General features: G+C 50.4%; 2 protein-coding genes across 3 annotated transcripts in view; one reads left to right on the top strand and one right to left on the bottom strand.

Moving 5' to 3' along the window:
• The first annotated feature begins 207 nt into the window (after positions 1 to 207).
• PTMA (prothymosin alpha) lies at positions 208 to 5,290 on the top strand. 2 transcript variants are annotated; one of them, XM_067740236.1, is made up of 5 exons: positions 208 to 443; positions 3,270 to 3,341; positions 3,592 to 3,688; positions 4,195 to 4,268; positions 4,546 to 5,290. In XM_067740236.1, exons 1-5 carry the CDS (start codon positions 399 to 401, stop codon positions 4,591 to 4,593), a joined length of 336 nt encoding a protein of 111 aa, XP_067596337.1. In that variant the 5' UTR covers positions 208 to 398; the 3' UTR covers positions 4,594 to 5,290. The 2 variants fall into 2 exon arrangements, with proteins under 2 accessions (XP_067596337.1, XP_067596338.1); XM_067740237.1 differs by having other exon boundaries at positions 209 to 443; positions 3,595 to 3,688.
• A 12,899-nt stretch (positions 5,291 to 18,189) lies between these two features.
• PDE6D (phosphodiesterase 6D) overlaps positions 18,190 to 24,466 on the bottom strand; it is a 51,988-nt gene continuing 45,711 nt past the window's right edge. The window contains exons 2-5 of the mRNA XM_067740235.1: positions 22,187 to 22,275; positions 21,511 to 21,636; positions 20,668 to 20,773; positions 18,190 to 18,784 (exon numbers count right to left, since the gene is read on the bottom strand). Of these exons, the coding sequence (XP_067596336.1) occupies positions 18,703 to 18,784; positions 20,668 to 20,773; positions 21,511 to 21,636; positions 22,187 to 22,275 (403 nt within the window). The 3' untranslated portion in view covers positions 18,190 to 18,702. The remainder of the gene's footprint in view (positions 18,785 to 20,667; positions 20,774 to 21,510; positions 21,637 to 22,186; positions 22,276 to 24,466) is intronic.

Genomic DNA, 24,466 nt, shown 5'->3' with positions numbered 1-24,466 from the left:
GAGACCCAGCAAACTCGGGCCTTGAATGACAGTACGGTCGGCGACTGCGCAGCGCGGGACGCACGAGGGCACTGCCGCTTTAAGCACGCTTGCCCATTGTTCGGAATCGAGCCAATGAGTGAGCGCCCGCTCCCTGCTGCAAGCCAATAGCATTCGGGCAAGGGAGGCCGAGCGCCGCCCACTAATCTATATTAAAGGTTCTGGCGCCGCGTGAGTTCTCCACTGGCTGCTCTGAAAAGCCATCTTTGCATTGTTCCTGTGTCCGGCTCCGCGCTCGCCGCAGCCACCTCCGCCGCGCGCCTCCTCCGCCGCCGCGGACTCCGGCAGCTTTATCGCCAGAGTCGTCGAATTCCCGCTTTCTTTTCAATCCGTGCATCGGATCACCGGCGTGCCCCATCATGTCAGACGCGGCCGTGGACACCAGCTCCGAAATCACCACCAAGGTGAGGTTAGACGCCGCCCGCCCCTTTGGGGTTCGCGCGCCGCCACCACCGGAGCGGTGTTTGGCGCGCGGCACCTGGGTACCCCGAGCCCGCTGTTGCTCCCTTCTGCGGGGAGCCCGCCCGCCCCCAGCCTAGGCCCCCAGGCAGCCCACTCTTTGTGCTTGCGGGGGAGGGGGCGGGAAGCACCGCGGGCAAACGTGATGCCCGTCGGGGAGTGGGCCGGGGCCCCTCAGGGACCCGGAGGGGCTGGCGCGGAGGCTGAGAGGCTCGAGGGGAGGCTGCTCCACGGCTCTCGAAACTTGTTTGGGACTCGTCTGAGTGGCGGCGGGAGGATAGGGGCCGGGCTGGGGGTCGTCGGCCCGCGGGGCGCACGGAAATAACTTTGAAACTCCGGCGCGTTTGGAATCGGAAGTGCTGGGGGGGGCGCGTGTGCGGGCGCAGACCGGCTGCGGGAAGTGGCGGCTCCGCGGCGAGCGCCCGCCGGTGGCGCTGCTCTTTGTTCGGCGCCGGACCGCCGCGTTTCGCGCCTTGTAGTGGGTCCGAGGAGGCTTATCTGGACTAAGCTCTGATAAGGCGGAGTGGGCCGGCGGGCCGGCGGGCCGCGACGTCGGTTGTCTCCGCGGAGGTGTGAAGGTCTTCTCCGCCCTGGGTGCCCTCGGGGAGGTGGGGGTGGGCGTCCGGGGTTGGGGGCAGTGTGCCGGGAGCAGCCGCCCAGCTTCAATAATTCTCCAGCAATACCGGGCTTGACTGAGGAGGAGGCGAGCCCACGCGCCGGAGGGGAGGAAACGGAAAGTGAAGGAGCGGCGCGCCGGGGCGATGATGGGCGCCCCCCGCGGCTGCCCGGGGGCACCGTATTTGCGGCTGCTCCGGAGGCTACGCGGGCGAACAAAAGCTGCGGCCGCGACTGGCTTGTTGCGGAGTCGAACCGGGCACCAGAGGCCGTTGGGGCCCGGTGCTGCGGGTTCACTGCCCTCGGTTTTGAGGCCCTGCGCGTTTGGCGCAGCTCCGCTCCTGCGCGCCGCATCGGTCCCGCTGCCTGCCCCGGGGAGTGTCTCCGCCCTCGGCGGGACCACGGTACTTTCAGGAGGGATCGCTTTTTTATCCTTCGGCCCTTGTCCGCGCCACTGTCGTGCCCCCCTGCAGGGACGGGCGCGAGTCACCTTGGCGTCTCCTTAACCCCTGTACCCCTGGCGTCACCTCTGGTTCTTAACCAGGAGCGACTCCCCCGAAGGAGCGGAGATTGGGACCCGGATCTCCGCAGGGGCTCCCTCCGGCCCTCACTGGGCCCAGCCGGGGAACTAGTTCGGAGGGGAGGGTCAGCCCTACCCAACGCGGGCTTTCGTTTTCCTCTAAGGTGATTTCCCCTTAAGAGCAATATAGCCCTGTGGAGTGCGTCTCCGACGGCCTCGGGCTGTGGGACTGAAAAGGCCCCGCGGACTTCGGGGCAGCCTCCCGCGGGACTTTGCCCGCCAAATGCAGAGACTTAGATACCGCGCATCTAGGTCTGCGCGGGGAGGCGGCGGGGGCGTCCAGAGGCCGGGAAAGACAGCAGACCAACTGGTGCGCGCTCGGCGGTGCCAGTGCCGCCCGCGGGCGCCGGGTCTCCGGGGTCAGGGGCGCACTCGGCGGCTCCGGGCCACGTGCTCCGCGCGCGCGGTGCGTGCAGAGGCCCGCGCGCAAAGCCCGCCGGGCGGGGGTGCGCGCCTGCGCGCCGCGACCTCCCCGCCCCCACAGCTCCCCGGGGCTCCGGCCACCAGGGGGCGGGAGCGGGCGGCGCCGGGGTCCGCTGTGGACTGCACGGGGAGAAGCTGGAGGACGGGGCCGGCAGGTGCCCGGGGGCTGTTCGCAGGACGGCGGCTGAGCGCCTTCCGCTCGCGCGCCGCTCGACGTCTGTGATGGCGGCGGAGTCTGCCGCACTGAAAAAGTTAAGGGGTTTCGGAGTGTCCGCGGCGGCGCTGCCCTTTGGAACCCGGGCCGTGGCCGCCTTGCGAGGCGCGGTCCGACGGACACAGAGCTGACCCGCGGACGGGCGAGAGAGGCAGGGACGGAAATAGGGTGCTGCGGGCGGCGCGCCTCTGAGTGCCCAAAGGCCTCTCTCGGGCCCAGGAGGAGAGCGTCCCCTGAGACCGCGCCCATTTCCAGGCATCGGTCTGCCACCTCCTGGGACAGCTGTTGGGTATGGAGGGATTGGTGGGATTCCGGTTCCTTCAGATAAAAAAAAAAACCCGTGCGCTTGCCAGGTCCTGCGCTGCCGAGGGCTTGGAGCTCGAGCTCGGCTGCGGGGCTTCTGGCTGGCGAGGCTGCTGCCCCGGTTTTGCCGGTTAGCTCCCTCCCATCCCCTTCCCAGGCTAGTCCACCCACGGGAGTCCTCCCGCAGTGTCAGGGCCCTCCCCCCCATTGCCTTATTTATTTACGGCACATACCTGGTGTCTTCCAAGAAGGATTTGTGAGAGGCGGAGTTCCCTCTGGTTGGAAACAAGTACGTGATGAGTGTGAGTGAAGTGTTTCCAGGCTCGTTCGCCCGGCCAGACAGGTTTCGGGCTGTGGTGCCACATGGCTCCTTTCCTAAGGAGCATGAGTAAAGCCGCAGGGGGAACAGCCGTGGTGGCCCCTTTTTTTAAAGTGTGTTTGTTTTTAAGGGTTGAGAAGTAGGACGAAATCCTGACCATAGACACTCGGTATCCTGTGCTCCGTCCACCTGTAACATTCAGTTTTTAGCTTTGGCCATCCAGATCAGTACCGCATCCTTCGTACTTGAAGACCTGGGCTCCTATGGCAGCCCTGGGTTGCCCAAAAGACTGACTGGCTTCCTTTTCCGTTTTGAAGGACTTAAAAGAGAAGAAGGAAGTTGTGGAGGAGGCGGAGAATGGGAGAGAGGCACCTGCTAACGGAAATGCTGTGAGTGTCTACCTTGGACATGACCCCGTAGCAGCTCCTGGCTAAGATTCCTTACTTAGACTTTGGGCTTAATCCGGGGGCGGGGGGGGCTGAGGCCTTGGACAGCTACGTGTCAGGATCTCTCGGTGGAGCTTCAGGGGGCGTGTCTTAGGTGGTCTGGTCTGTAGAAGCATTGGGCAGGGTCTGGAAGAAGGGATGGGGCAGAGTGATGTTCTGTCCTCATCTGTAAGCTGGTCTGTTTTCTGTCGAGGAGAACGAGGAAAATGGGGAGCAGGAGGCCGACAATGAGGTAGATGAAGAAGAGGAGGAAGGTGGGGAGGAAGAGGAGGAGGAGGAGGAAGGTGATGGTGAGTAGCTTTGTCTCTTTTTGGGGGGGTACCTTTTTCTGTCCTCTAGCAAGTGGGGAGGGATTGGGGGCTCCCCGCAGGGGGGCAGATCGAATGGACCACCTACGACGGGGCTTGCACCCGCAGAGCTGGCCTCTTTTTCCTTGCTTTAGGTTAGTGGTGTGGAGCTGTGCCCCAAACACCATGGTCACACTCCCACTGGAGAGTGCCGTCCACACACTGATCGGTTGGTCGGCTTCTCTGGCTTTTGCTTGCGCCTTCATTTCTCTGGAGACAAGATATCTGAAATGGGCAGTGTGGGTACCCTGACGGCCCAGTTTGTCAGGCAGCAGAGACGGATCAGGGGCACTCCATCCTGCCAAGACTGTTACTGGGAGCTTGCCCAAGGAGCTGTAGTTTTGCTGTCCCCTCCCTGTTTCTGGCTGCCACTGCGTGGGAGAACACCAAGACCCTCCCTGGTTGGCGAAGGAAGGCAGAGTGCTTTACCTGGGCTTTATTCTCTCCAGGTGAGGAAGAGGATGGAGATGAAGATGAGGAGGCTGAGGCCGCTACAGGCAAACGGGCAGCTGAAGATGACGAGGTGGGTCTGGTCTGGCTTGACGCGGTGAGAGGGTTGGGATCTGAGGCACTAAAACTGGAGGGGCTGATGGGACTTGAGTAGTTGTAGTTGGTGTGGTGGGTGGTCCCGAGTGGTTCCCTTCTCATCTTGAGCAGGAACAGGAAGGAACATGGGCCCAGCCTCCCGGAGGCCTCTGGGGCTGCTTGTGCCTGTCTTGGCTCTGCCAGCAGGAGCTGAGGCAGTTGGTGGGTGGGCCCGGTGGGTTGAAAAGGGACCTTGACCATCTTTCCCTTCCCAGGATGACGATGTTGACACCAAGAAGCAGAAGACCGATGAGGATGACTAGACAGCAAAAAAGGAAAAGTTAAACTTAAAAGGCCACCGTGACCTATTCACCCTCCACTTCCCGTCTCAGAATCTAAACGTGGTCACCTTCGAGTAGAGAGTCCCGCCTGCCCGCCCGCCCACTGCGGGCAGTGCCACCGCAGATGACACGCGCTCTCCACCACCCAACCAAAACCACAACGCGAATTTGCAACAGGGGAGGGAAAAAGAACCAAAACTTCCAAGGCCCTGCTTTTTTTCTTAAAGTACTTTAAAAAGGAAAATTTGTTTGTATTTTTTATTTACATTTTATATTTTTGTACATATTGTTAGGGGGTCAGCCATTTTTAATGATCTCGGATGACCAAACCAGCCTTCGGAGCGTTCTCTGTCCTACTTCTGACTTTACTTGTGGTGTGACCATGTTCATTATAATCTCAAAGGAGAAAAAAAACCTTGTAAAAAAAGCAAAAACAACAACAAAAAAACAATCTTATTCCGAGCATTCCAGTAACTTTTTTTGTGTATGTACTTAGCTGTACTATAAGTAGTTGGTTTGTATGAGATGGTTAAAAAGGCCAAAGATAAAAGGTTTCTTTTTTTTCCTTTTTTTGTCTATGAAGTTGCTGTTTATTTTTTTTGGCCTGTTTGATGTATGTGTGAAACAATGTTGTCCAACAATAAACCGGAATTTTATTTTGCTGAGTTGTTCTAACAAAGCTGTCTCAAGCCTGGTTTTTCTGTTTTGGTTTCTTCTGGTTTCTGTTTTTCTTCTTTTGGTTTCGGGGGCAAGGAGAAGAGGGGAGGATCTTGAGCTCTGGCCCAGCTGTCCTTCCTGGGGACAGTGGATTTGAAGACACTGGGGTGGGGTGTGTGTGAGCCCAGGGCCAAAGATCCCAGAGATGCCACCTCCCAGTGTGGGCAGCTGGTAGCTAGCTGGTCCTTCACCTCAAAGGCCTTATTGGATTTTCCTGGCCACAGAATGGCTCCCCCTGGTGGTGACATGTGGTACCTTCTGGTCCCTTAGGATATAGTTCCAGGGCAATAATGCAGCCTTGCCCTCGTTTTCCAAACTCTGGCCTCCAGGAGAAACAAATACCTTGGTGTCTGGTGGGGTGGGGCAGCAGGGGGCAGCACCCTACCTCTTAAACACAGGGGTGGTAGGTGAGCTGTTTTGATAGACAGGTAAGCAGTGAGTCAGAGCAAACGAAGTGTGACCTCAAACTCAGGCCCTCAGGGAGAGAGGTGACTGTTCAGAGCACTCTAAGAAACTTCTGGGGCCCACAGATGAGCTTCATGGGCTGAAGCTCCCTGCAAGCACCCATGGTGTGTGGTATGCCTTCTCCAGGGGTCAGGGAGGGTTGAAACCGCAGGGTTGGAGCCTGGAATTTGATTTTAAGGTGGAGAGGCTGCAGGACCCACCTCTGCCGGCTGGATGACACTGGCTGCCTCTTGTCCCTCCTGAATGCACTTTCCTCAGCCTGGAGTACCCGAGTCTGTCCTGCAGGGGGGCTGACTGGGCAGAGGATGGGGTAGGGACCGAGAGGCTGCACACTCTCCCTCCTCACCCCTGCCCTCTGACACTGGCCACGTGGCATTCCTTGCATAGCCTTGGGACCCCAGCGCCTCCTGATGGAAGAAGACTGGGGTATTTCATCTACACCCTTCTCCCTCCCTCCCTCCCTCCCTCTCAGGCCCCCACCACTTGCATTAAGGAGTCATCTGTCTTCAAGACAAGTTGGTGAGGGTGTGTGAATGGGGGGGAGCAAATGTTAATAACCAGGTATCAATTTACAACTCCTTAAGATGGGCTATTGATACGGGTGCTCTCGGCACAAGGACAAGAGGAACTGACAAAGCAGGGAGGGCTTCCCGGGGGAGGTGGCATTGACGCTGAGACTGGAAGGGTCAGGAGGATGAAAAAAAGATGCGTGTGGGGGTTGTTTTTTGTGGGGGAGGAGCAGTGCGTGGGCAGCCCTGATTCAGGAGGCCACAGAGGGCACATGGGCAAAAGGTAGAGGCAGGGACAGGCAATCTGAGCCAGGTACGGAGGTAGGATTTGGGGAAGCGTGGAGATTTTAAATAGGAAAACTCCCTGGGAAGCACTAAAGTGACATCTGCGGAGGTAGTGTTGGGGAGGGGACTGGATTAAGGGAAGGTGCTGGGAGGGAGAGAACTGGGTCATCATGTGGGGTAAAGCGTCTAGACTCGGATGACATAATTGGATGTTGGATGCAGTTCCCACCAAGGATCCCAGGCTCAGGCCTGAGCCCTCTGGCACACCTGAAAGGGGCGGGAACTGAAGGTCTGGTGCCACGTGGTGGCCTCACTGTGTTTGAGGCTGTTGTGTGCACAGGTCTGGAGGGCGGGAGAGAGGCCTGGGCAGGCCAGAGTAACCAAGGCTGAGGTGTGAACACAGTGGGCCAGGGCGAGGGCATAGCCAGGAGAGACAAGCCTAGTCACACCAGGGAGCCCACCAAACTGGGCACAGTCCCTCCCAGTAAGTGACAGCTCCGACACCAGGGCCACCTCTCCCTCTGCCCGGCCTCCCTTACTCACCAGCCACATCAGCCTCCTTGTGCCCGTGGCAAGCTTGGTCCTCCCTCAGGGCCTTTGCACTTGCTCTTTCCGCCCCTGGAATGCCTGCTCCCAGACTTCTCACTACTTGCTCCGTGTTAGGCCTCAGTACTAACGTTATTTCCCCAGAGAGGCCTTCCCTAGTCCCCAGTTCTCCCTTGGCCGCACAGCAATTCTCATACAAGCAATGTGAGCTTGTATATTTACCTGTTTGTGTGCTTTTTGGCTGTCCGCCACTGAGGTCAGGGGCCACTTCTTACTCACCAAGTTTTCCTGCACATGGTAAGTATTCTGTCCATTCCATTCATTTGTTCATCCATCCCCCCACTCACTTATTTACCAAATGCTCTGTCTGTGCCAGGCGCTGTTCTAGGCTCCAGAGATCCGGAGAGGAGCAGGAAAGCCAGAGCAGGACACCTCCTGGTGGTGGGATGGCATTCCACACCTCATCTCTCCCACACTTGTGGTTTCTGCCAGGCACCCGTGTTCTGGGAGGGCCTCGCCCTTCACAGGAGCTGGAGCCTGTGGAGTGTGGAGTGAGGATGCAGTGTGGAGGCCCCAGGCTGCACGTGTTCCCTTGAGCTATCCCCTAACTGCTGAGTCAAGGCCTGACCAAGGCTTTGGGACCAGGGACCCTCTGACCCTGTGTGCCCATCCCACGTGCCCTGCCAGGCTGGGCTGCTGGCCCCTCGAGGCAAGACCAGATGTTCCTTGTCCTGCTGCCCAGGGCGGCTCGTCCTGAGGATGTTCCCCAGGCCCTAGAGGGGGCCTAGAGGCGGTCTCCAAGGCAGGGGAAGGGGTCTAGGAAGACCACATAACAGATGACATATGGAGCTGGGATCAGGTGTAACCCAGTTTGGAACTATAACCCCCAAACCCCCCAGAAAGGAGGACAGAAGCTTAGTTAGCCCTGTCCAGACACAGACATGCAGCCATGTTCGTATGGAGCAAGTAACTGAACTCTGTTGGGCCTCTATCATCTCCTCCTCTTCAGGAAGGGAATAGCATGAGGCATGTGCCATGGCCCAGAGCTGCCTTTCTGAGGGTCTCACGTCTGCGCTGAGCTCCCGGGAAAGCTCCCCTTTCCCATCTGCACTGCCTCATACCTCCAAAGGTTTGGTCTGGAACGGCCCTTGTTGCCTTCAGCAGAACCCACTTTTCTCTAGTCCGGAGCTTAGTACACAATTTATCACTACCTGGGACCCTCAGGGCCCAGGGTCACCTTGATCCTACTCCTAACGTCCCCTCCAAGGGCAGACAGGGCGCCCAAGGAGCCCAAGTTGGAAGATTTGTGAGGAACAGGCGCCCTCTGGTGGGCATAGGGAACTGCATGCGGCTCCCCTGCGTTCTGCTCAGTCCAGGAAAGAGACCTTCAGTGGCCCCTGGACCTAGGAAACGCAGCCACAGCAACTCCCAGCCCCCAGCAACATGCTCTTCCTCCCTCTCTGTTGCTGGCACCTCAGTCAGACATGAAAGTCGGTGCTCATTTCCGAAGCCTTCCCTCTGGGCCGCTGATGGCCCGTATCAGGGGTCTGGTCCTTTTTTTCCTGGAGGGGAGACCCCAGGCCTCCCCAGACAGAGCCAGAGCTGAGGCCAGGGTTGGCTCCTGTGGAGCCATGGACCTTCCCTGGGTTCTGGACCCCTGGGCTCCCTCTTGTTTAGTTCTGTTCAAAGGCTTCGTGTGCAGAACACCCGCCTTGGGCAGGCCCGGCTCTTGGCTGTCTCTGGGCCCTATGGTAGGACGGCTCACAGTGGCTGCTGCCCTGAGTGCAGCCTTAGGGCCTTCAGCTGCTTGGAATTGGGGGTGGGGGTCCGGGCTTCCCAGCTGCACTCCCTGGAACTCTGAGCTGCCTGCCAGTCTGCCCCAGACCTGAGTGTCAGCATCTGGGGTCACCTCTCCACAGCTCCACTGCTGGCCCAGGGGCCCAAAGCCCTCCTAGATCCAGTCCTACCAGGGCCCTGATGTCCAGCCTCCGCTGTGGCTTCCTGTGTCCCGGATGCAGGCCAGCCCTGCCCTGCCTCAGGCCCCTGGCCACCCTGTGGTTCCCTCCTGGTGGGAGCTGCTTCAGGAGGATGAAAAGCCCGGTAACAGCTTTACTTGGGGCAGTCCAGTTCTGCAGTGTGGCTGCTTGTCCCTCCCAACCTCAAGCCTTTGAAAGCAAGGGCAGGGCTGTCCTCAGGTACCTCCTCTCCAGAGACCTCAGCCTGGGTCTGATCTGAGCTCAGAGAGATGATGAAAGCTCAAATTACGAAATGCGGCTGAAACATTCTAAGGCTGCCTGGGACATTGACCTTATATACTGGGTGAATGATGTGTGCATTATTTATGGAGAGGGCCTAGCAGCCAGTGGCTGGTGTGGATTCCATGAAGTCCTGGGCATAGCCAAGAACCCAGCTTGGAAGGGTGTATGCCCTCATGAGCTCTCCATCAAGCCTGCTGCCCATGGCAACAAGAAGTGCCAGGTGGTCATTTGAGACAAGCTCATTTCACAGGCACCCATGCTGGGGCCCAGCTGTGAGGCTCTCGGCAGGGAGCAGATCCCTTGCAGGAAGCAGATGCTGGTGAGAATTCCAGAAGGTACTCGGGACATCTGTTGTTTTTGCCACCAGCAGCCTTCACCCTTCTCTTGGCAATAATTTCCTGAAACTGTCCAGTTTGCCTCCTGGAGAATTTCCCCTCCCCCAATCATAATCATGCCCCACAGGCAGGATGTGACTCAGTCCTGGCCAAACAGTACCTGAAGCCTTCCCACCCCCCAATGCCTACTGATTGGCTCAGAGCTGGCACACGACCCAAGCTGATCCAATCAGAGTGAGCCCTGAGATCTTTGATTGAGTTGCTGGGAAGGGAAAAAACTTGGGCCTGAGCCTTGAACTGAGGCAGCTGAGTGAGAAGCTGAGGCTGCAGCCCACACACATAGGAGCAGAATTGAGCCAAGAGGAAGAGGAACCCTAAGTCCTGATGACATCGCTTGAGCCCGAGTCCAGCAATGCCTGAAGCTAGAACAATCTCTGGACTTTTTAATTATACAAGTCAGTAAATTTCTTCCCAGCTTGGGCTGGTTCAGGGTGGGTTTTCTGTGGTCTCTGAGTCATACTAGGAAACAGGAGAATACAGGGCTCCAGGTTCCAGTCTCCAAGGCCAAACAGGCCTCCATGAACAAAGACAGCTTGAAGAGGGAGGAGCACATATGTGTGGGGGATCGCTTCTCTGGTGTGGTTTCCAGGTTGAGAGGGAACAGAGGGAGGTGAATCAGCCTCAGAAGAGGCTATGATGCTAGCTGTCCATCTCTCAGCAGGACTGCAGAGTACTGCTCCACTCATTCCCAGCCAGCGGGGAAGGGAGGGCCCAGGGTCATCTGAGCTGCCCCTCTTGCATCACCAGCCTGGAGCGCCCCCTTCCCTCATCTCTAACCCCAGTACTCTCTGGTCCTCTGATCTCCCAGGGACTCATTGAACTTCCAGTGTTCCCAGCTGTGCCTCATAGCCAAACAGTCTCATTTAACTAACTCAATTGCTCTGGGAGGCTCCTGGATAAGAGGTGAGACCCGTCATCTTTATGCAGCCTGGTGCCTCCCAACTGTCTCTCTGCCCCAAGTTGTGCCTGAGAGGTGAGATCCCCTGTTTGGAAAAGTGCTGGGCTAAACAGTGTTAAAAAGTGTCTTCTTTCCATGGAACTCACTGGGTTTTTAATATACCAAGGAGTTGCCAAGAATAAGGTTTAGCATGCAGCTCATCCCAAGTTTTTTTGACCTGGAATTTTTTCACAGAAAGCCTATTAACATATTGAAGGACAGTCATGTCTAGAAAAAGCTGATCTTGCACAAGGACCATCACCAGGGCTCAGGGAATATTTGCTGAACTAAGCAGACTTTGGGAAAGGATTCTTGGGAAGCGGTTCCACAGCCTGGCTCCTAGAGGCCTGCATGAGCCTCATGCAGGCTCCCTCGGCTGCAGGTGGTCAGGTGGTTGGAGGCCCTGTGCTCATGGCAGTGCCCTTTGTCAACACAGCCCAGGAGGTGACTGGTATCAGTAGGGTGAGGGACAGCAAAGGGTGGACACTGATACAAACCTTTCTAGAAAGCATTTGACCCTATATATCAAGATTCACAAAATATGTACGTACTTTTCTGACATAGAAATTCAGCTTCAATGCCATTCTGTATCCTAGGAAAACTTCTACCCCTTCTCACATAGTTATTCTCTGGGTCCTTTTTGCCAGTTTCCCTCCAATGTCCCAAGTCTGACTCTTGTGGTTTCCACTGGAGCCCGGGGCCATGACCTGCTGGATAGCGATGCTGGGCAGTCACCTAGCCTTGAAGGGGCTGAGGAAGGGTGGGTTCCAGTCGCAGGAGGAAGTGACAGTGGTTTCTACAATTCTGACCCCTCTGTCAACATTGTCCCTGGTGAGCTGCTCTACTAGTCAGCCTCGTGGTGAGCATGTCTCCCCAGGAGCTCATTCCTTTCCTTGGAGACAGTGTGGTCTGAATCCATTTTTTTTTTTTTTTCTTTGCGGTACACGGGTCTCTCACTGTTGTGGCCTCACCCGTTGTGGAGCACAGGCTCCGGACGCGCAGGTTCAGTGGCCATGGCTCACGGGCCCAGCCGCTCCGCGGCATGTGGGATCTTCCCGGATCAGGGCACGAACCCGTGTGCCCTGCATCGGCAGGCGGACTCTCAACCACTGCGCCACCAGGGAAGCCCATGCAGTGGCTTCTCTTGTTGCAGAGCACGGGCCTTAGAGTGAGCGGGCTTCAGTAGTTATGGCACGTGGGCTTTAGCAGTTGTGGCTCGTAGGCTCTAGAGCGCAGACTCAGTAGTTGTGGCGCACGGGCTTAGTTGCTCTGCGGCATGTGGGATCTTCCTGGACCAGGGATCGAATCCATGTCCCCTGCGTTGGCAGGAGGATTCTTAACCACTGAGCCACCAGGGAAGTCCCTTGACTTCTGAATGGTAGTCTCTTGTTATGCAATGACATTTTTCAGTGGGCACTCCCAGTGGCTACTTGACTGCCTGGGAGGCAGAGGAGGTGTTTGTGGACAGAGGCAAGGTTTTCCTCTGCAAATGACTGTGCGCCTCCTTCAAAATGCCACCAGATCCACAACTGAGCTCCCAGAATTCTGTGCCATAATGATATCATTTGAGCCTGGAAATGCTTGAGGATCACTATGGTCATAAAATCATTTCAATATCATAAAACGTCTACTTTTAAGTAAATGTGAACCCTCCAAGAAAAACCTTAGCCTAATTCTACCAGATGCATTATAGATCGTTGCTGAATACAAGCCAATTAAAAGAGTAATAATCAGTAGACAATCTGCCAGAAGAGATAACGTGGATTACAACTCTGGCCAAGGGTTGGGCCCCAAGTAACCAATACGTATGACCAACAATGTACCATGAAAGAAAACCAATGACTATTATCAGCTTCTGTAATAACACAAAACAGTGAAATGAAATTCCAGTTCTGTAAATAGGTAGACCAATCATGTACGGCTTGATTATACAGGGGTGTCCTGTGCACCATTCAGAGAGCGTACTGTATAGCTCAAAATACACACTTTAGCCCAACACAAAAGTAATCATTATAATATATATGAAACATTCAAGTGACAATAATCTTGCTTATCCTCTTGTAATTGAGAGGAGTTATTTGGGGGATGATTTGAATAAACCAAGTCACTTATAAAGTCATTCTAAGAAATTTGAGTAAATGCCTTTTTTTTTTTTTTTTAACTTTGAATACATTTCCTTTCCTTCAATAAGTGCAACAATTTAAAAGCATTCCATGGTGGGGAACTTCCATGGTGGGGGACTTCCCTGGTGGCGCAGTGGTTAAGAATCTGCCTGCCAATGAAGGGGACACGGGTTTGATCTCCGGTCCAGGAAGATCCCACATACTGCGGAGCAACTAAGCCCATGCACCACAACAACTGAAGCCTGTGTGCCTAGAGCCCGAGCTCCACAACAAGAGAAACCACCACAATGAGAAGCACGCGCATCACAATGAAGAGTAGCCTCTGCTCGCCGCAACTAGAGAAAGCCTGTGTGCAGCAATGAAGACCTGACACAGCCAAAAATAAATAAAATAAAATAAATTAATTAAAAAAAAATAAAAACATTCCATGGGGGACTTCCCTGGTGGTCCAGTGGTTAAGACTCTGTGCTCCCCATGCAGAGGGCCTGGGTTCAATCCCTGGTCAGGGAACTAAGATCCCGCGTGCCGCATCGAGTAGCCAAAATAAATAAATTAAAAAAAAAAAAGCATTCCATGGAACCAAAGGCTGTCTCAGAGTTCAGAGCTGGGTGGTCAATATGCATTTGATGCTACTGCTGCCAGTGATGTTTGTGTGCGTGTGGTTTCTTTTCTTTTTAAAAAAATTTTTTTATTTATTTAATTCATTTGGATGTGCTGGGTCTTAGTTGCAGCATGTGTGATCTTCATTGCCGCATGCGGGATCTAGTTCCCTGACCAGGGGTTGAACCCAGGCCCCCGAGGTTGGGAGCACAGAAAACCACTGGGAAACCAGGGAAGTCCCTGCATGTGTGTTTCTAATCCTCTGAAAGGCATAATTTTAAACTAAGGGCTTTATCAGAGATCCCCGAACGCTCTCTGTTTACAGTAATCTTTGTGTCTCAGCAATTTTTTTCACGGTGCAACTAGGTCAAAACAAATAACTAACAATTCTACTTAAGTAGTTAGGTCCAAACAACTTATTAAGTATTTATGTCCTAACTTAGTAGCTGTTGTATTATTTTGGAAAAAGAAAAGCCACATAGATTGAGAGAAAAAAATATTTTTATTTCATTTATCATCACAGTGACTTACTAATGGAGTGTGTGTGCCTGTTGGGCACTGCACAGCTTCTCAAACCTGGAATCAGATTGGACACCACTCCCCTCATTTCCTGTTCACGTTGATTTTGAGCAGTGTATGACAGATGTCCCGTATCACTGCATGTCCTTAAAAAACTAAACGATCCTACGGCAGCCCTGTGAACTTGCTGCAGTGCCCGGGGTGCCTCGGTGTATATGGTTTGGGAACCAAGTATATTTACCAGATTTCTGCTTCTCAGTCCACTGAATTGCATCCCTCAGTTTATTCAAAGCTATAGTTGAAGCTGCTCAGTTTCAGACCAAACAAAAGCACCAAAAAGAACTGCTAAGCCATTTAATGTTTTCACTTTGAGGACCATTTTAACAGTGCATTTTGAATGCTGCAAAACAATTACCAGGTCACTAGCAAGAAATTCTAAAAATAAACTCGACAATACCCAGGAATTGGTGAGCAGATGCACATCCTGGGGCTCTCTGGTTGTGATGTGAAGGATAAATCACAAGGGGAGGCCATGCCATCAGCTAGACTCGCCCCAGATGGATATAGGAACTGCGGCCGGGGTGGTAGGCATGGAGGACACTATAGGGGAGATGGTTATGAAGCTAAGTGAATAGGCCTCCGTCTACTGGATTGCTGGGCAGCCAACCCTCCCCACTAACCTCTAGGAAGTTCTCATCTTTCCCCCACACCTGGGCAGATGTTTCTATCCAGCCTTTCCACCCAGGCCTGATGGGTGGAGGAAAGCGAGGACATCAGCACTGGGCCTCTTTGCCCTGCTTCCTCCTCTCCATCCTTCGCAGGGTGGAAGGGGAGGCTGTCACTCCTCCCACAAGGCAGGGCCTTCCCTGTCATACCCTGAGTCCTTTGTAGTATCAAGTGTGGCACATCTGGTTCTTACTTTGCTGATGATAGGTTAAGGGATTTAAAAAATCTTTTCCTTTGAGTAAATCCTGGCTTTCCAGACTGTTGACTTGCTGGGGACTCGTCAATCCTGTTTTGGGGTCAAAAGCTGAATGCTGACTTCTTTCTGTTTCTTCACCTCCTCATTTCAGACATGCTGCCCTTGCACTGTCCTGTTTTCTTCAGAGCACTGACTACTATCTGAAATTATCTGCTTTCTGTCTCCTCTCATTAGAATCTAATGGTAGGGACTTCACTCATCTTGTCCAACAAGTGTCTGGTACATAAAAAGTGTTCAATAAATATGCATGCAGTGAATGTATAATGCTTAAGGAATTTGCACAAGTGGGAATTCCCTGGTGGTCCAGTGGTTGGGACTCCGAGCTACCACTGTAGGGGGCATGGCTTTGATCCCTGGTTGGGGAACTAAGATCCTGCATGCTGCGAGGTGCGGCCAAAAAAAAAAAGAAGAATTTGCACAAGCATTTTCTCAATATATAATAGCTAAAAAAAAAAATCCCAAATCCACCAACAAACATTTTAGGGACAAGGCAGCTGGAGGAAAATGAAGAGCCTGCAAAGGGGCAAGGAACAGACACTCAGCAAAGAGGCTCCCAGAGTCCCAGCAGATAAAGCAAGAAGGACCGGATGGGGGCAGTGGCTCAGTGGAGTTCACTGATGCCTCGAAGGAGAGGAAGCCACAGGCCAGAGCCAGAAAGCCGTGGGTTGAGGAGTCAATGAGAGGTAGGGGGTGCAGAGAGTGAGTGGAGACAATTCCGAGAGGTTTGAATCTGTAGAGAAAGAAAAGGAGGGAGCGGGAGCTGAAGGCCATGTGGGACTGAAGGAAAGCCTTCTTTATAAAAGCTTATTTTTTTTAGGGCAACTTGAACATATTTTGTAGGCTGAGAGTTGAAGGATCCAGAGAAGAGAGGGCTTTCCTGATTTTTCTGAACTGCATGTAATCTCTTCTTCCTTTAAATGCCCACCTTGTCCTTCTCTTATGGCAGGCACTTATAATTGCTCAACTAGGGACAAAGCTCAGGAAAGGCCGGCCTGTGCCTCACACGACATCTTACTGATATACATAACAGGCCTGTAAGTGTGGCCTGAATGTGGCTAGATCCTCTTCGGTAGACTGTGATTCCTCCACCCCCTCATGCCCAACCAGGGCCAGACTCAGTGCTTCCCCATGTGCTCCATCACAGAAGTCACTCAGCACACTGGCCAGTAGAACAGATGGGAAGATGGACGAGACTGTTTACTCACATCACACAGGAAACCTTAACCAAAACTCTCTAAATGGAAATCTATGTTTGACAGATCCTCTAAGTTCTCTCAAGTCTTTCTCCAAGGCCATGCTGCCTGGGATTCTTCTGTCCTCTCCTCTGAAGACGCTAAAGTTCCTCTTGATTGCCCTGAGCAACTGAAAGCTTCCCCTCCCTGGCACAGGGCAGAACTGGGACCACCCTTTGTTCCTTAAGCATGCTTGGAGATCTCAGTTTATCTTATGGCCACCAGTGTACACAGGTATGTCTCTAATATTCACTAAATGCCTCTACCAGTATTTCAAAATACGGTCCACAGAACACCTGTAGCAGAATCACTTGGGGTGCTTCCATAGGCAGATTTCTGGGACCCACACATACTGAGTCAGAATCTCTGGGTGTGGGCAGGTGCCATAGATGTCTGAGAACCAGTGGCTGTCACTGTGCCAGGCCTGATCTGTATGCTTCTCCTTCCAATAACATTTTGTGGCCTTTAATATATCCACAAACCCTCCATATTTTCAGGCATTTGGACCAGCACCCACCCTACAAGGGCTGACCTTAACCTACCTAGGGCCCTGGTCCCTGCAGCTCCCGTGTCCTCCCTCTCCTTCTGCCTGACTTCTTCCCTGGCCTGTATCACTTCCCTTCTCCTCCCACCCTAGCATTCAGCGATCCTTCCCATCAGTTCAAATCCCACCCACGCTTGCAACCCCTTGATCAGTATTGTGCCTGAGGCACACGCTTCTTTTGTCTTGCTTGTTTCATGATAAAATGAGCAATTTTGCCTGAGCACATGTACCTGGAGAATCGATGGCAAGCTTCTAAGAACGACTGGACTACGATTCTTTTTGTTTTTCTCAGAGCGGCTAGCAAAGAAGTGTGTCCCTGACTGTTGGCTGGGTGAGTGAGTGGAGAAGGGCAGTGAAGGAGGTCTAAGCGGGTGGAGAAGCCTTCCCTGGGAAGTCCTTTCTCCATCAGCATGTGTCCAGGCCCCTGACAGCCTTCCCTGATGGGACTCTGGGGAGAAGATATAGTCCAGGAAAAGGGAAGGAGACAGGTCCACTCTGAGAAAAGACATGGCAGTTTTGGAAAGCAAAAGAAAAGCTTGATTCACTTTTACCTTGTTGTTGTTTTTTTATCCAACCTTTGGTATTTAAAAATTAGCTTTTGAAGATAACAGATCTAATGTGAAGAATGGAGTCATCACTGAAAGATGGCGATAGTGTACTAAAAATGTACTGCTTCTCCTCCCCACCCACATATGCAAACAGGCCCTTTGCGGTAACAGATGGAAGGAGAGCAGGAATCTAGGAGCAGGGGCTACACCAAGGAGAGCCCATCTCTCGGTGTATTTTCCCTCCTCTGGCCTCAGACCTTACTACAGGAGGAACCAGAAAACTTTTAATTGTTGGTATTTTATAAAGGACAGTGAAGGCTACTGGTAGCTCAGAGCTAAGTTCCTGAAAGAGAGCCCTTTTTAGTTTTCTCTCTATTGTCAGACTTGGAAGCACTGCAGATATAACTACTTCTCTGTCACATGGGCTTCCTCTGACCACTGGTTTTAAGGCCTCTCAGCATCCCACCCCATCCTGGATGCCTTCCCATTGTTCTCCAGTTGAGTTTAGGGAGATCTTTTCTTCATTTTGAAAATTCTAGTTTCTCATTTAGGAATAAGAGTCCTTACTCTACCAACTTAGAACTTCTAACCTTTCTGGAAACTTCTTGAACAAATGCACATTATAAAAGAAGGGAAAAAGTTAAAAACAGTACAAACAAGCAGAGGGTGCATGTATGTTGTGGAAGAGAACCACGAAATATCACATCTAAAAGACAAATGTCAAGGTCATGCGTCTTGTTCAGGTATGTTGTACCTTCTTGGAAAGCAGCAACTGAAGCACTCAGGAACCACAAGATCTATCAGTTGATCTCTGGAGTAAAATATAGCTGTGATCCTACTGTCTGGTCTGTTAAATGTCTTTCTTCCCATCATGGAGCCAGGTTCACATTCCAAAAAAAGGAGAGATGAAAGCAATGCCATGCTAAAGACATAGGAATATTTTAATTCATATGTTTTAATTCACTATGTAACAATAATATCACAGTCTATTTTACAAGTTAAATGTATGAGAATGTATGAAATAGAAATGGTAGGAAAAAACTAAACGTGGGTCAGGAACTTGAACTTTTCCAAAACCAGGGGCCAAAGGAAGATGTGTTGCCTGCAGGGCCCAAGAAGGAGGCAGGGTGACGGGAACAGCTTGTGGTATGTGTTTGTCCCCGTGTCTACTCCAAGAAGGAGTTGAGGCATGCCCTCTGCCCTGGTCCGGGATTGGGAGTTTAATCTGGTCAGTTGAAGATGGTGGCTTGAGAGAAAAAAGCCATCTGGTTACCTACACAGAGCTGGTCCCCTGGTGGCCGCAGGTGGGTTTTGCCGTAGAGGGAATTAGGGGTGGAAGTGTCAAAAATCAAATGTATAGAGGAAAAAAGTAAACAGTTTCCTCCTTCCCCTTAAAAAAATGAATTCTTGAAATGCACACATATTCTTCTCTCAAACGTAGAAAAGTCTCACTCTGGATGTGCTTACAAGAAGATCGTCGTCAAAAAACTTTGTCTCTATGATAACATTTCCACTATAAGTAAGAAGAGAGGGCGAAAGAGTGAGCGTGTTAGACAACAGATCTCATTTCCACAAAGTGGTTTCAATCTGGGTCTGCTGGGCCTGTGGACATGCACTCACCTATAACCTTGGCTTGGGGATGTTAAAATCTGTGTCCATGTGGGGTTAGATGTCTAACATGACATTTAACTTATGTGACTAGGTAGGTCTTCTTCAAGTTCAGAAATCATAAGAGGGAGCATGTGTTAATCCACAGTATACCTAAGGCCCTTAGAGTGCTTTGCACACAGCAGTGCCCATAAATATGACTGACTTTCTGATTCACATGGAAACCTGCGGACGTATCTTTTCCTATAAAACTTACTCTGGTGGACAGCTGTGGGTTGGCCTGTCCTGCATCTATTCTCCTCACTTTGAGTAACAGCACTCTGTTCTTCTCTTGGGGAACCACCCTATCTCCAGTCCATGGGTCAACCAAGTGGCTCCCCCCTCACCTGGCAAAGGGGTGGGCACAGGATGTAATTTGGGCCAATCAGACTCTCTCCCCTGAGCAAGATCCTTCCCACAGCTGCTCCTTGAGGAAACCATCCACAGTTCCTGCCACCTGCATCTTTCGAGTTTCTCAGGTCTCGGCCCTACCCTTTCAACGCTGTCCTGTAAGCCAGAGTCAGTTTCTATGGCTTATGGCTTAAGAACCTCAAACAATACACCTGTATTGTATACAGTGTGCAATTTCATTTTTCTTGGTGGTTATCTCAGTGTTTCCAAATCAAACTACTCTTGTACTAAGTTAAAGGTAACAGTGGTACTACTCTGGGGTTCTAAAAAGTAAGACATAACTTAAATAAACTAAATATGTTATCACAGACTTAGTGGTGTTAATACCTGAAAGAAATCAGGCCTGGACAAGAATAAGTCAAATAATGGTTAATAAAATCTAAAAAATGCCCTTCTACATATGACACTGTACTTTCCCAGGGTAATTAATATCCAGCAGATATCTTCTTGCTAGTAATTAATTATAAAATAGGTAAATAAGGAACTCAAGATCTGACTGGTTGATGGAATATAAAAATACGTACTATTATACAAATTAAAAATCTATTCAAGACTTATAAAATAAATAACCTCTATTTACAAATTCAATGTGGCTTTCATAAAGGACCTGTTTAAAGAGATGATCCAATATTGCACAATTATCTGTGTGAATAATTTGTTACTAGGCAATATTGCTAAAACTTTTAAAAGACTAAAATCTTTTCCCAAGAGAAAAATGGTAGGTAGGCAGTTATTGACTGACTTTTGGGGACAAAGGACAAACTAATTATTCTTTGAGCTGGAAGCATATCTATTAAAATTGTAAGCTAGTCTCTGAAAAACTATAACCAAATATTATCCTCTAAAACAGAATTAGGACTTTGCCAGATTCCACTGAAGGCCATTCAAACAAAGTACAGAGCAGCAGAAGTTTGATAGTAAGGAAAGGGAGCCAATTAGCATAGACTTAATATATATTATATGCCAGTTTCCTTCCATATCATCTCATTTTATCCTCACTATACCTCTGTAAGAGATAACTATTAATTCTACATTTAGAGAGGAGGAGAATAAGGCCCAGAGAGGTAAAGTACATTGTCCAAGATTACACAGCTAGTCATGGTTAATCAGGAATTTAGTCTAAAGGTTTAATCTGACGTTTCTAATTCTTTCCATTCTATCACACTGTCTTTTTCACATGACAAAAGTCAGTAAGCTGTAACTTCGGATACCACTGGATACTCTTTTACCCTTGTTCTCAACCTAGATTGCCTGCCTGTTGAACGGGACCACGAGTCCCACGTGCCTGGAATTCCTGCTTCTAGACACCTCCACAGTTCCTGCGGCCCGCTCACTCACGTTAGCACGCTGGCTGGCATCATCTGGGACTCGGGCGCTGCCTCTATCAGGGACTGCCAGGTGTTTGTGGAGTTAGGGATCACAAAGCCAAACTCGAAGAACCATTCTGAAGGAAGAAGGAAAAGCAGGTGAGCTGGCACCCTGGGCAGAGTCTCAGGGCTCCATGTCCCCATCCTTTAGGGCAAGCCTCTTCCTACCCCAGGAAGCACCACTGAAGCCATCAGAAACTTCCCAGGCCAGAGGCATAAGAAAGGACATGGAAGCCCCCTTCAGGCTGTGTCCCCTGAACCACACTAGAGGCCTGCTCCCTATGCTCTGGGATCTAAAGCACTAGGGCCAGCAATATTTTCTTAGCAGTAGGCTGGATGTAAATTATATACATCCAGGAAGTATGGAAGTACAGAACAGGCCTTTTCACTTGGAATTTCAGCTCTAAGACACATATGTACACTCTTAGACTTCACGGTAAAAACTCAATGCAGAGTGGCCTTGCCAGTCAAATCTGTACAAGACGGTATGGAGAGCACTGTACCAGGCCCTAACCAGCAGCTTCCTTGTGACCATGTTATAATACCACGCCAGTGACAAAGCAGGCACCACCCTCAGGCCCTCCAGGGTCAGTAACCCCTTTGTTGGGCTCAGAGCCCCTTGTAGTTGCCAGCTTTGTTTTTGCTTCTTTTCGCCAGGGCTCCCCAGTCTGCCAGGGTGTAGGAACCCTATCACAAACTGAGTTGCAAAATAAATGTTATCAAAGCAGTGCTTTAGTTCACTGGGTCTTGACTTCTGTCCCTGTCCAGATTTTGTCCCTAAGCCCAGATTTCAGGCATGTTGGCAGCAGAATACCTTCTAGGCATTGCCCTTTGAAGTAAACTTTTTGTTCCAGGCGGAATTTTTCCATTTGCTCTGCTGAAGAGAAGTTCAATTCTCGAGACACTGCCTTGCACTTGAGGATTTTCTTGGGAACACGGGCTGGTAAAGAAAAAGAAATATTGAAAGCATTTCTGGGAGCTTCTTAGAGATGATTTAGAGCGTATATTATCTATGTTAAATTTCATAAAATGCCTTGGTAACAGAATTACACTTTAATTAAAGGCAGAGGTCCCAAACTGGTCCAGTGCATTTGACTGAAAGATCTTCAAGGAACAATAGATTTAGTGCATCTAAAGGCCGTACCCAGCTCCTCTTATCAGGAAAGGGGCTGAATGGGAACCTTCTTTCTATTCTGTTCCCTTGGTTTTTCTTTTATTTCAGGGACATAAAAACACAAAGTTTCTTTCAGAAAAAAGTTGAGATCTTTGTATCTTTGGGTATGTTCTAATGCTAAAATTTCAGCACGAGGTGGGTTTTGGGAAGTAGGAGAAAGAAACATAAGAAAGAAACTAGACATCTCAGCACCACGTGGACTGACGTGCTATGCCTGCAGAGGCCCGTCCCCTGGTGGGTCTCCATTAACTCAGTTCCCTGATGCCTAGGCCTGCTCTGCGTCATCAGCCCTGTGCAGACAAAGGGTGGAAAGTACCTTCATGCTCCACTCCAGGGACTGACAGGTCTTCTGTTCCTTGCCAGAGTATCTTCCCTGTCTCAGCATCCCGAAGGTTCATCCAATTTCTGATCAATATATTAAGGAAAAACAAGGCACTGAAGTGACTCCTACTTTGTACTCTAGGTGTTTCAGATTTGCTCCTATCAACTCTTGTTTATTTTTTAGCAAGTGGGCCTAACTGCTAAGTGCCAAGAAAGCCAATAAGAATGTGTAGGAGAGGGACTTCCCTGGTGGTTCAATGGTTAAGACTTCATGTTCCCAATGCAGGGGGCCCGGGTTTGATCCCTGGTCAGGGAACTAGATCCCACATGCCGCAACTAAAGATGCCGCATGCGGCAATGAAGATCCTGCTTGCCGCAGCTAAGACCTGGCACAGCCAAATAAATATTTATTTAAAAAAAAAAAAAAAAAAAAGAATGTTTAGGAGAGTACAAAAGGCATTTAAAGGAAAAAGCAGAGACCCAGGGGAGATATTTTTGTCTACAACATGAGAACTCAGACTGTACACATCTAGAAATTGCAAGAAAGAGGTAGAAAATGAACAGTGCAAAATTTAAAATTTTCCAACAGAATATGACCAGCCAAGATAAAAGACCTAAAGAAACAGATATGAGAGAAATTCCAGTAAATGACTCAGGCAGATTGCCCTACAGTGAAGATCACAGTCCATAAGCTTTACTCACAAGTTCAGACCTCTCAAGTAACTTTTTAGTGGCCTGCTCTTAAATATGAGAAGATAACCAAGGATCACTAGAAACTCAAGAAAGCATTTACTATGAAAGACAGACCAAAACAAAGAGGAAGAAAAGCAACTTAGAGGGAAAAAAAGACTACAGAGGAAGATATAAACTTTTAAAAATGAGCATTAAAAACAAACACAAAAACAACCAGCAAAACATAATCCTTACAGGGACTTCCCTGCTGGTCCAGTGGTAAAGAATCCACCTTACAATACAGGGGACATCGGTTCGATCCCTGGTCAGGGAACTAACATCCCACATGCTGCGGGGAAACTAAGCCAGTGCACCACAACTACTGAGCACATGCACCTCAACTAGAGAGCCCGAGTGTCACAAACTACACAGCCCGAGTGCCACAAACTACAGAGCCCACGTGCCCTGGAACCCACGCGCCACAACTACAGAGCCCACGCGCCCTGGAGCCCATGCACCACAACTAGAGAGAAGCCCGTGCACCGCAACAAAATATCCCACATGCCTCAACGAAGATCCCGTGTGCTGCAACTAAGACTCGAAGCAGCCAAAAAAAAAAAAAAAAAAAAAAAAAAAATCTTAAAAAAAACATAATCCTTATAAATACTGTACTAAAAATTGTATACCCTTGAATTTTGTGTATTTTAGGTGATTTTTCTTTGGCTCAAGGTTACAACTTTTGAGACTGGTCAACTGATTATCTCTTTCAGTCAGAAAATGCCTTCTAACTTACATATTTATATTTTCTTGTTTCTGTATTGCTCATCATACAATAAATGCATCAACAATACCAATTAAATAAAAAAAGTATGTTCAGAGGACAAAAAAAACTCTAGGAAAATATACATTTTGATAGCAGAACCAAACAACTCCACACAAGGTTTGGAAGACAAAGTTGAGAGATTATTTCAGAAAGAAAAAGAAAAAGACTACAAGGATAAAAAACAGGAGAGTAAAGATGCAAAAACTGGACATCAGTACAAGAGGTTCAACATCTAACTAGCAGGAATTTGAGAAAGAACAGAAAACACCAAGGAGAGGAAGTCATCAAACAAATGAATTCAAGAAAAGGTCCAGCGAGGGCCCAACTCACATCATTGTGAACTTGCAGAACATCAAGGTTAAAGAGAAGCTTCCAGAGGGAAAATAAGTTGTTACGCAAAGGGTCAAAATCAGAATGAATGAGACTTTTCAACAGGGACTCTGGAGGACAGAAAAAAATGGAGCAGTGCCTTTAAAATTCTCAAGGAAATGATTCCTAAAACTAAAAAAACCTTTACTTTCGCAAGAAACGAATGGTGGGCTTCCCTGATGGTACAGTGATTAAGAATCTGCCTGCCAATGCAGGGGACACAGGTTTGATTCCTGGTCCAGGAAGATCCCACATGCTGTGGAGTAACTAAGCCCATGGGCCACAACTACTAGAGCCCACGCAACTAGAGCCCATGCTCCGCAACAAGAGAAGCCACCGCAATGACAAGGCTGCATACCACAACGAAGAGTAGCCCCTGCTCTCTGCAACTAGAGAAAGACCACAAGCAGC

Source organism: Pseudorca crassidens, chromosome 6 (assembly GCF_039906515.1).
Source record: "Pseudorca crassidens isolate mPseCra1 chromosome 6, mPseCra1.hap1, whole genome shotgun sequence".
NCBI classification, from domain to species: domain Eukaryota; kingdom Metazoa; phylum Chordata; class Mammalia; order Artiodactyla; family Delphinidae; genus Pseudorca; species Pseudorca crassidens.
Note: the sequence above shows the minus strand (reverse complement) of the source record. Positions and strands in the feature narration are given on the sequence as shown.

Coding starts and splice junctions, on each gene's coding strand:
- PTMA (XM_067740236.1), top strand. CDS start 399: ATGTCAGACGCGGCCGTGGACACCAGCTCCGAAATCACCACCAAG. Junction 444..3,269: donor GCTCCGAAATCACCACCAAG/GTGAGGTTAGAC, acceptor TCCGTTTTGAAG/GACTTAAAAGAGAAGAAGGA. Junction 3,689..4,194: donor GGAGGAGGAGGAAGGTGATG/GTGAGTAGCTTT, acceptor TATTCTCTCCAG/GTGAGGAAGAGGATGGAGAT.